Source organism: Fistularia commersonii, chromosome 1 (assembly GCF_037954325.1).
Source record: "Fistularia commersonii isolate RoL2024-O1a breed Wild chromosome 1, RoL_Fcom_v1.0, whole genome shotgun sequence".
NCBI lineage: Eukaryota > Metazoa > Chordata > Actinopteri > Syngnathiformes > Fistulariidae > Fistularia > Fistularia commersonii.
Genome location: NC_141284.1, coordinates 8,081,548 through 8,093,627, shown reverse-complemented (window position 1 = coordinate 8,093,627; position 12,080 = coordinate 8,081,548). Strand labels below are relative to the sequence as shown.

At 42.6% G+C, this 12,080-nt stretch overlaps 1 protein-coding gene across 9 annotated transcripts in view; it reads right to left on the bottom strand.

Annotated features, from left to right (window-relative positions):
* mcf2l2 (MCF.2 cell line derived transforming sequence-like 2) overlaps positions 1 to 12,080 on the bottom strand; it is a 200,296-nt gene that overhangs the window by 160,717 nt on the left and 27,499 nt on the right. For all 9 annotated transcript variants that reach the window (XM_086146490.1, XM_086146499.1, XM_086146460.1 and 6 more), the window contains exon 2: positions 1,294 to 1,377. In XM_086146490.1, the coding sequence (XP_086002616.1) occupies positions 1,294 to 1,377 (84 nt within the window). The remainder of the gene's footprint in view (positions 1 to 1,293; positions 1,378 to 12,080) is intronic.

Here is a 12,080-nt window from a genome sequence, read left to right as displayed (position 1 = left end):
GCCAGAGGAAGTACGTACTCAATAAAAGACTCACACAAAAAATCTACTATGACAACACAAGCCGACCTCTGAAACCTCTGACAGAAGGACAGGTAGTCAGGCTTCAAACACCGAAAGAATATGACCGCAAAAGAGTTGTGAAAGAAACATGCAAAGAGCCCAGATCATACCTGATTCAGTTGGAAGGACAAACATGCAGGAGAAACAGAAAACACATCTTAACTGTTCCTGAACCCGCACCAACTCAGGTCGATCCAAGAGATTCTTATCAGGACACTGGCCCTGATCCAACAAGGCGTACGACAGTCACCGAACATGGATATGCAGAACAGAATGTGGACTCTGAGTGCCCAGCGGCTCGAGGCTCTTTTTCCGAACAGTCTTTAAATGTGGATGTTTATAGAACGCACTCAGGTCGCATCAGTAAACTTAACCCCAAGTAACAAAGATCACTACTGCTAAGAGGGTATTTTGTTAATTTCTGGTTAAGTTACATGATGACTCATTGAATGTTTATCAGTTATTTGTATACTATGTTTCATTGTTTAGATATGTCATATTGCATGCTTCCATCAAACACGTATGGAATAAGTCTAACACTGTATTACTATAAAGATGTTGAAAATGTGTTCGTTGATAGAGGTTCCAACTAAGGAAAGGGGATGTAGAATATTGACTGTGGACACAGTAATATTTAATATGTATCCTATAGGTTTACTGGAAAACTGCACATGCCCGGACGTGCTGTTAGCGTGCTCTTGCTTATGGGTACAAATTGCTACTCTTCCCTGTGCCCAGTTCTTCAATTAAGTAAATAAGTGTTACTGGGATCTCTGGTCGTCTTTTACACAACACACAACAAAGACAAGAACATTTATGGCTGTAGTGAGAGAGGATATGAAGGTAGATGGTGTGAGATAAGGGGATACAGAGAATATGGTTAGATGGAGAAGGTTGATTCGCTGTGGCAACCCTTGAAGGGAAAAGTCAAAAGGAAAAGAAGAAGTCTTGTCAGATGCTTACAATCTTGCGATTTCACAAGTGTCTTACCATGTGTTTGAAATACAAACTGGTGTTCTCATATGTCTGCAATATAAACTGGCCTATTTGTTAAATGAAATTGTAAAAAAAAAAAAATTTCAACTTCTGGTACCCATGCATTTAACTCGGCAGTGAAGTTAAGATCAAGTAGAACTGGTTTATTATCATAACCTGGTGGTTCAACTTTTATTAACTTGTCATCACCTTGTCATCCTGATAGGAGGGACTTGGAGACATTATCTCATGACGTACCTGAGAGCAGGGCAAACTGACGATGTAGCTGCTCAATGATGTCAACAGCCAGCAGGGGCCTAATCTCCTGCTGCATGATCTCATCTGGAAAGAAAGACTCATCAGTCAGACACTTATCAAACAAAATAACACAGTCAGATCAACATTTATTAAAGCATCATCACTGTTAAACATTATACAATCTGAAAAGGGTAGACAGGGAGGACAGATGGAGAAAGAGCTATGAATGATTATCCAGAACTTAAAATAACAGCTCGTAGCATTACAGCAGCTACTGTCATAAAAAAATATATATCCATACAAAGTTCAATTGGATGTTTGCAGCCCATCTCAAACAGAGAAAAAATTCAATATACAGGACTGATTATAAAAGATGATGCTACTCTTGACTTTCAGCAGTGTAAATACTATTATTATTAATTATTATTGTGGTTGTTGTTGTTATTGTTTTTTCAATTATTACCAACAATAATGGTGATGATGTTGATGATTATGATAATGATGATGATGATTGTCGTAATAATAATGCATTTATCTATAACATGCCTTCCATCAATGCACAAAGACAAAAAGAAGCATATTCATTTTCCATCACACTTATCCAGGGGACTCAAATTAACTACCATATTGTCTGGACAATAAGTCACTCCGGAGTATAAGTCCCACCAGCCAAAAAATGTGTAATGAGAAAGAAAAAAAACATATATAAGTTGCACTGGACTACAAGTCACATATTGGGGGAAAATTTATTTGATAAAATCAGAGAACAGTCATTTGCCCTGAAAGGCAAGTTACAGTGTAAAATCCAAAGTGGACGTGCCCAATGATGATGATTTTCTGGTTAAACCTAAACTTTATTAGAACAATTATAGAAATCAAGCAACAGCGGCTCCACTTAATCTTCTCTGTCTCAGCGCTCTCTCATCCCAAGCACATTCACAGCCAGTAGGAAATCACAGAACTCTGAATATTCATCTAAACAGTACCGCAGGGTTGATACATTGGAATAACAATAGAATAGAGAGCAAGAGTCTGAATAGGTGTCTGGTATGTGAACATAACATATTAACAGCTATTCAGATAACTATCAAACATAACTAAACAACAAATCAAAAGAGTTTACCAAACTCTAGATCTCACTCTAAATCACAAAATCCATTGAATTTTTCACTTTTTTCACAGAAGTGACACTGTGTCATACAGGAATGAAATCAGTTACACCTTCAGTTGACCAGTGCCTTTCTCAATTCATTTTCATTTCTAGTTATGTATTTAAAAATATGAGTTTAAGCCAACCCAAGCCTGACAAGATGTAGGGTTTAAGCTGAACTGGACACCAATTGATCACAATGGCTTGCACTGTCCAGAAGCATTAAAGCATTCACTCTCTTTCTCAGACTGACAAACAATTGAGTCTTCAGTTCACCATTGGAAGGTTTTGAACTGTGAGAAGATGCCAAAGGATGGGGTGGGGATATGCAAACTCCACGCAGGCCTGAGCCAGACACAATTATCAAACCCCGAACTTCTGTGTGTTTAGCACTAACTGGGAGACCAACTTGCCACCTTTTAATGCAGTACCCAGACAGCAATTTCTTACAGTGAAAATATGGAGCAACAAATGCTGCTAATGCTGGTAGTTTGCAGCATTACAAACAGATTAGTTTCTCTAAAGTTGTGATACAATGGTGGGATGTTTTCATTCTGTGCTGGATGAATGATAATTCAAATGATGGTAATTCAGATTATGTTTTTAAACCCTTATTTTTTCTCCATTAATTTAGCTAAACAGAGGTTGACTATATAAAAAAAAATAAAAAAAAGATACAACATGGCCTTTTATGTTTCCTGAAACTTAGGCAAGGTACACAGAATATAGGTTTAATAATGATGATAACTTGTACGGATTGTAGAGCCCATATAGCCACACAAGATAAGAATCTTCTCATGGTCCACAAATATCTGCCATTGACGTAGTTGCACAGAGAAGCCCAACAAAACACTAATGAAAATGGCCTACTAAACATAGATTCATAGCTGCTTGAAAGAATTTGATCTGCTGCTCTCAAAACCTCTAAAAATTTGTGTCTTGATATCTTTTAGTGAAGATGATGAGGATATAACTGGCCATAATCAATGTACGGGACATTTCTATCCATGCACCCTCGATGACATGTTCAAATAACAAGCAAGATTAGAAGATGATAAAAAAAAAAGAAGATGTCTAAAAGGCAAAAACATTTGTTGCCAAACAACACAAATTAGTTCACTTGATTTCACCGACTCGTTACTACTGCCATGTGACCGGGGCAGAAATCACAGACCTTTACAGTCACATACCTTGACAGGTGTTTTACATCTCATCTCGAAAACACTCCCCTATGAATCAGGTTCATATACTTCAACTGACCATGTGTTCCATGCATTGAAATGCATACGCATAGTTTTGGGTGTATAACAGGGTTTGTGTGTCTTCACATAATTCCATTTCCCTCCACTAATTGAATGGTCATTATGGTTGCCATGGATGCTGAAGCTGTAAGCACAGCACATGCTGAAACAAACCTTTCTCTGTCACTGAGAATAAAGACTGGCATTAAGACTGACTGGGCTTCATTGCTCTAACACATGCTTGAAAAGGTTTAATGCTGGTGGGGGTGGAAGTCAGACTCTAGGGGAAAAAGCACAATGGCTGGTATTGAGCCTTTACCGCAGAATACAGAAAGAAATTTCCATCTAGGATATTTTTCTACACATTTTCTATTTGGACATTAGATATACAGAGAAGTAAACCAGAAATGACACATATAGCTCTTTTGACATTCACTTTCAACCATACCGGCACATTCCTAAAATGCCATTTATTAAAATCTGTCTGTAGCACTGTTCTCTTGGCCATTGCAAAAGAAACACAATTGAGGACAGACAAAATTTACCATCAGACAAAAAGCAACACAAATGTAGGTTTAATGAAAACAGCTGCACTAAAGAAATAAACTATTTGTGGAGATATTTCATTATTGTGGTCAAATAGTTGAATATTTTATTTAAATGCAAATGCTGTTCTTTTGTGTATAAACGCAGCAACTTTTCATTCCAGTTCATCCAGTTTGAACATAGGTCCTTGTTTTATGAACTCATACTAATTAATGGATGAATGTTGCTTTTAACATGCATGTTTATCCAGTCTCATAAATTAACCTTTTTGGAGTTCAGGCTATGAAAATTTTATTTGAAAAGTGTAATTTGCTGTGTAATGGAAAATTACCTCACTGCGTTTAATAATGACAGCTATAAAAGTGTCCTACTAAAAGTTTGAGGCATACATAAAGGATTTTTCTTTCTCCAAGAGTCACGTAGCATTCAAGATTCAAAGCATTTATTGTCACATGCACAGCCTAGAAATGCAGTTTGGACCCTGTGGATCTATCCAGAGGAATGGAAGTCATACTATTCATCAACAGAGGTTTAGCATTTGTTTACAAAGAGAAACTTCAATCTTCCCTCAACCCAAATTTCAGGGACTAATTTTACCTCTAATTTTTACTCCTAATTTTCACAATGGTTTTATTAGTATTAAAACAAGCTGCTCAATTCAAAACAATAGGTGCCATTCTGGAATTTAATATTTCTTATGAGACTTGTTTTGACTAACTAAGGAGAAAATAGGTAGCTCTATTGTACATTTAAATTACAGATCAAAGCAGAGTTAAGAAAAAGAAAAAAAAAAAACTCTGTTCAAACCGGATGTCAAGGGACGGGGGGCGGACTCGGAACCGAACCACACCACCAAGGCTGGAATCAGGGTTGGAGCGCTTTATTTAGGTAGGCAGGGTGTCTCAGTCAGGGTTGCAGGCAGGGTTGCAGGCAGGCCCCAGGCAGGGATGCAGGGAGGGCCCCGGGCAGGGTGGCAGGAAGGGTCTCTGGAAGGATCTCAGGCAGGGTCCCAGGAAGAATTACAGGAAGGGCCCCGGGCAGGGTGGCAGGAAGGGCCCCAGGCAGGGTTACAGGAAGGGTCAAGGCAGGATCTCAGGCAGGGTCTCCGGAAGGATCTCAGGCAGGGTCCCAGGCTGAATTACAGGAGGGGCTCCAGGCAGGGTTACAGGAAGGGCCCCAGGCAGGGTTACAAGAAGGGCCCCACAATCCTTCAGCCCTGGGACCCCCCCAGTCGATCCTTCCTTCGAGCCTTCTTGATCCCTTGTGAATTCCCCGGCCCCGAGCAGAGCGTACCGCTGCTCTTTATGGGGCCGGGTAATTAGCGGCAGCTGGCGCAGATTGCCAATTTGATCCAGCCGTGTCAGACCCTGACAGTACCCCCCCCCCCCCCAATGGGCGCCTCCTGGCGCCCCACGGAGCCGGCCTGGGTGGGTGTGGTTGCCCGAGTCCATGGTGGCCGGGGAATTCACAAGGGATCAAGAAGGCTCGAAGGAAGGATTGACTGGAAGTCCCAGGGCTGAAGGATTGTGGGGCCCTTCTTGTAACCCTGCCTGGGGCCCTTCCTGTAACCCTGCCTGGGGCCCCTCCTGTAATTCTGCCTGGGACCCTGCCTGAGATCCTTCCAGAGACCCTTCCTGCCACCCTGCCCGGGGCCCTCCCTGCCACCCTGCCCAGGGCCCTCCCTGCGACCCTGCCCGGGGCCCTCCCTGCGACCCTGCCTGGGGCCTGCCTGCAACCCTGCCTGAGACACCCTGCCTACCTAAATAAAGCGCTCTAACCCTGATTCCAGCCTTGGTGGTGTGGTTCCGGTTCCGAGTCCGCCCCCCGTCCTGTGACACCGGAGGCATGCTTATTTGCACCTTAACATTCTCATCCCATCATGTCAAATAATGAAGCTTCCAGCTGGTGAATGGAAACATGCAAAAGTTTGCCTAGAACACTTCTGGACAGAAAACATCTTTTTTAACAGACATTCATAAAATATTGGTATCATGTAGCTTTGACAAAGACACCACTCTTTGTCGAATCAATTGATTCTCGTCACTAAATCAACCATGTACTTCTATGGATTAGATATGTGTCCTAACTCACATCAAGTATTTTGATTTTAATGTTGATTTGACCTTAGAGGTTGTGGTAGCTGACCAATAAATTGGAATCACAGGTGGAAAGATTTCAATATACTTGTCCCTGGCAAAACAATTGAAATGCAGACCAAGGCCTGCATCTGCAGCCCCAGAGCACACTCCAGCTGTCATTGGACAACAGGCTGGGAACACCCTGGACCAGTTTCTAGTCAATTGCAAGGCCACATATAAAGTCAGGAACACAGGGTAACTTATAAGAGTGGAGGTAGGAGCACGCTACATCTTGTATATATGAGGTAACCTGAAAGAGATCAGTGACTGCAAAGTCGTTGTAGGTGAGTGTGGCCAGACAGCAAAGGATGGTGGTTTGTAGGATGACTCTGGTGACAAGGAAGATCAAGAGGATAAAGGTAGAGCAGAGGTCAGAGTGGTGGAGGCTGAAAAGGGAGGAGTGTTGTATGGTTTTCAGGGAGGGGTTGAGAAAGGCTCTGGGTGGTCAGGGAGAGCTTCCAGGTGACTGGACAACTACAGCAAATGTGATCGGTGAGACAGGTAGGATAGTACTTGGTGTATCATCTGGAAGGAAAGTACATAAGGAGACTTGGTGGTGGAATGAGGAAGTGCAGGTGTGTATACAGAGACAGGGGTTAGCAAAGAAGAAGTGGGACACTGAGAGAACTGAAGAGAACAGACAGGATTACAGGGAGATAAAGCATAAGGTAAAGCTAGAGGTAGCAAAAGCAAAACAAAGGGCATACTTGTATGCTCAGTTGGACAGTAAAGTGGGAGAGAATGATCTAGACACATTGGCAAAAACAGAGATAGAGATGGAAAGGATGTACAATAGGTCCTGGTGATTAAGAAGGGAGAGGGGGATGTATTGACAGATACTGGCAGACTGATGGGAAGATGGAAAGAGTACTTTGCAGAGCTGATGAATGTGGAAAATGAAAGAGAAGCAAGGATAGCAGAGGTGACTATTGTAGACCACAAAGTAGCAGAGATTCGTAAAAGTGAAGCGAGGAAGGGACTGAAGAGGATGAAGAGTGGAAAAGCAGTTGGTCCCGATGATATACCTGTGGAGGTGGTGAGGCAGCGGTAGAGTTTTTGACTAGATTATTCAACAGGATCTTCAACAGAATGAGAAGATGCCTGAAGAATGGAGACAAACTGTGATGGTGCCCATTTTTAAGAGGGGGGTGTGCAGAATTGCAGCAACTATAGAGAGATAAAGTTGATGAGCCATGCGATGAAGTTATGGGAAAGAGTAGTGGAAACTAGACTGAGAGCAGAAGTCAGCGTTTGTGAACAGCAGTATGGCTTCATGCCTAGAAAAGAGTACTACAGATGATGAATTTGCTTTGAGAATGCTAACAGAGGTACAAAGAAGGCCAGAGGGAGCTGCATTGTGTTTTTTAAGACCTTGAAAAAGCATATGACAGGGTGCCAAGGGAGGAACTATGGTATTGTATGAGGAGGTCTGGAGTAGCAGAGAAGTAGGTTAGACTGGTGCAGGATATGTATGCTAGCTGTGAGACGTGGTGAGGTGTTTTACAGGGTTAACAGAGAAGTTCAAGGTGGAGGCGGGACGTTATCAGGGATACACTCTGAGTCCTTTCTTGTATGCAGTGGTGACTGACAGGCTGACAGATGAAGTTAGACGGGAATCTCCATGGACCATGATGTTTGCAGATGAAGTTGTGATCTGTAGTGAGAGCAGACAAAAGGTAGAGGGAAATCTAGAGAGGTGAAGGTATGCTCTGGAAAGGAGAGGAATGAAGGTTAGTCGCAACAAGACAGAGTATATTCCAAGTGGAACGGTGGGGCGACTGGGAGTGGAGGTTAAGAAGTTCGAAAATTTCAGGTACTTGGGGTCAACAGTCTAGAGCAGCAGAGTGCGTGGAAAAGAGGTGAAGAGACGGGCTCAGCAGCTTAGAAAGGGAAGAGAAAAGTCTCAGGGGTACAATGTGATACAAGACTATCAGCCAGAATGAAAGGAAAGATGTACAAGACAGTGGTGGGAACAGCGATGCTGTATGGCCTAGAACAGGGGTGGGCAAACTTTTTGGCTCAGGGGCCGCATTGAGTTTTAAAATTTGACAGGCGGGCCGGGTCACCACAAAATACGATACATGTAGAAAAAAAACACATTTGGTCAGACATATCAGACTCTGACATTTGCTTTGAAAATAAAACCAGCTTGGTTTTGAGGGCTTTGACATTATCTTTCATTTGATGTACAAACCAGTTTTTCCCTTGTAGCTTCATAACCAGCTCATTCATGTGTGCCAGTATGTCTACAGTAAAGGCTAAATCACAAAGCCAATGTTTGCCATTCAGCTCAGGAAAATTCTCAAGTGTTTTCAAGTAGCTCCAAAAATGAAATAATCTCCTGTTTGAGCTCCCGCATTCATTGATTCAATCATTCACATCAAGTATGAGTTCTGTACCAATCTTTGGCGGGCCGGATTAAAAAGACCAACAAGGCTGTATGTGGCCCGCAGCCAGTAGTTTGAAAGGAAAGGTGTACAAGACAGTGATGAGACCAGCCATGCTGTATGGCCTAGAAACAGTAACAATGATGAAAATACAGGAGGCAGAGCTAGTGGTCGCAGAAATGAAGATGCTAAGGTTCTCTTTGGGAGTGACAAGGATGGATAGGATCAGGAATGAGTCTACCAGAGGAACAGCACATGTTAGATGTTTTGGAGAGAAGGTCAGAGAAGCCAGACTGAGATGGTTCGGTCATGTACAGAGGAGGGATAGTGAATATATTGGTAGACGAATGCAGGAACTGGAGCTGCCAGGCAGGAGATTTCGAAGAAGACCAAAGAGAAGATTTATAGACGTAGTGAGAGAGGATATAAAGGTAGCTGGTGTGAGAGAGGAGGATACAGAGAATAGGGTCAGATGAAGAAGGTCGATTCGCTGTGGCAACCCCAGAAGGGAAAAGCGGAAAGGAGAAGAGGTTAGATTGACCCCAAGAACTGCCTCTCCTTGGATTAAATTTACCAATATTCAATCCACTCTGACTGCTTTATTTTACCCCAAAGAAAATCTACATATACAGTATGTGAAATATATGAAATATTCTATATTATGTGAGCGAAACCTCTCCCAATATGAAGACCTGACTGATGTATTCTTAAATGTTTTTGAAAAAAAGAAAAAAGAAAAATGTTCATCTCAGAAACCATGGAAACAGTGGTACTTCACAAACCCTCTCACATCCAGTCACACTTCATTTCCCCCTATAATGCCAATGATTCACATTAAGCACAAAATCTGGTCTATCGTTTAACAGCTTCATGCTACTGCATGAAGAAACACATAACATTTGGTTTTATCGCTTGTTAACATTCTTCTAGCAGCAGCTGTTTAACTGATGCAAAATAGAGCTGTGTATCCCAACTGGAATTCTTTTTTTCAATCACTGTCATGTTTCAGTGTGATTTTCTCTGTTCCACGTGTTGTGGATGGAAACTCAAAGAAGGGACAGGCCAAGTCCTTATTCATGGACCTCATGTCCTTTTTTGACAAGAAAAACAACTGGAAACATGGAATCAATGGAAGAGATACAGACACCGATGAGAAATGTCATCTTTTTTCACTGGTTTCATGTGAACTGTTGACTCATCCCAATTTGTGTGGTGGCACTGCATCATTTTGTTGTATTTACTGTCAGAGAATCCACTGTAATATGGACAAAATCAAATGCATTACAGCGTATTCTTATCCATGTTTAACTCTGACAAGCATAAATGAGCTTTTCAGCCATGTTTAATTTCTTTAAGACTTGCAGATCTAAAGATCAATCTAAAGACCGTATGCAATCAGGTCTTCAATCATTTCTTGTAGAACCTTGGTTTCTTGGTTGCTAACATTATTATCACTTTCACAGGAACATCCATTTTGAGTAAACTAAAGTAAAGAGTAGAAGAGGTTAGCATATGAGTAACACATGATCCTCAGTCTATAATACAGAGGCTTAACATCTCTCATGCTGATACATAAGTATTACTGTACTTGAGAGCATTGAAACAAAATTAAATGTCCATGTTCTCACACAAGTTTATGAAAAGGAACATTATGAAGCAATCCATTACAAATTACAAACTCACAATTCACATGATAAAGGGAATATACTGTTGTCCTATTATCAAAGGAACATCAACTTAGCAGTCTGTTATGGAAACCTCAAACAAACTAAAGAGAACTGAAGCTCGCGACAGACATACTAGTATGCGTGCTCATTAATAAACAGTCAAGTATACACAACATGCATATTTACACTGTAAATATATGGCTGTACTTAACTATTGGATTAGTGACAGAGTGGGGCATTACCAATGACATTTTTGACAATCTTCATCTTCGTGGCTGGACAACTTGAACAATGAAACCCTACCGCTGAAGGATTTGTTCCAATACGTGTCGGTGTCCGACTTGAGCAATGACGTTGACTGAGTCCTCACTTTGATCATCCTTTAGTTCATACTTCTCCTCATATCCAGACATACAGAACAGAAGTTCTCGTTTCAATTCTTTTCCGGTTTCGCAGGCGCGCGTTTCAGCGCGCGCGAGCACGCACACACAAACACACACAAACACACACACACGCGCGCGCGCGCGCGCGGGGTCCTGTTCTCAACGTAATATTGTATCAGTTTTTCCAGCTCCAGCTGGAGCAGTTCTGAGCAGCTAGCAGCCAATCAGGAATCAGAAAGAGCGGCACGAACGGTGGTTGTGTGCGCGCGCATGCGCACACATAGTGTGGATAAAGACGATAAAGACAATTAGAAAATAGCAAAAGACATCCACAAATAAATGGACAGCTGAGACAACAACAACACGTCAAGGACCACGTGTGTCTCATCAGTCTGGTCGGTGTACGCAACAAGTCCGACCACCCACAGAACTCCTTCAACCTCTCTGTCCAAGCAGCCTGCTCTCCACCGAGCAGCCTTTCCTCACTAGCTTGTTGAGCCTGTTGACCTCACACAGCCCCACCAGCACACTAGAGTGAAGAAGATTGCGCTGGCTACCATAGACTGGTAGAACGTCTTGAGGAGCCCACTACAGACTCCAAACGACCTTAGTCTCCTCAGGAAGAACACCCTGCTCTAACCCCCTCCTGTAGAGTGCATCAGTGTTTGTTACTAGTCCAGTTTGTAGTTAATGTGGACCCCAAGCTACTTGTAGGAGCCCATTATGTCCACCTCTTCAATGGTGATTGATACCTATATCCTTCGATTCTTCTGGAGGTCCACAACCACCTGGTCTTGGAGATGTTGAGTCGGAGGTGGTTATGGTCGTTCCACTCAACAAAACTTGTGATCAGACCTCTGTTATCCTCCTCCTTCGTTGATCTAATGATGGAAGAGTCATCTGAGAACTTCTGGAGGTGGCAGGAACTGGAGTTGTACCGGAAGTCAAGGGTGAAGAGGAATGGAGACAGAACAGTACCTTGGGGCACTCGTGCGCTGCACGCCACGGCTTCAGAAACATAGCCATGCACCCTAACAAACTGCGACTATCCTGTGAGGTAGTGAGGGATACAGGCAGTGATGTCAGGGTGAAGTTTCGTACTAAGCAGCCTGTCCTTGAGGAGGGTGGTTTGGATGCTGTTGAAGGACGCTGTTGAGAAGTCAAAGGAGGTGACTCACAGTGCTTCCGGGACCCAGATGGGATAGGGCCCTATGAGTGAGGAGGATGATTGCATCCTCCACACCCATGTGCTGCCTGTATGCTAACAACAGAGGG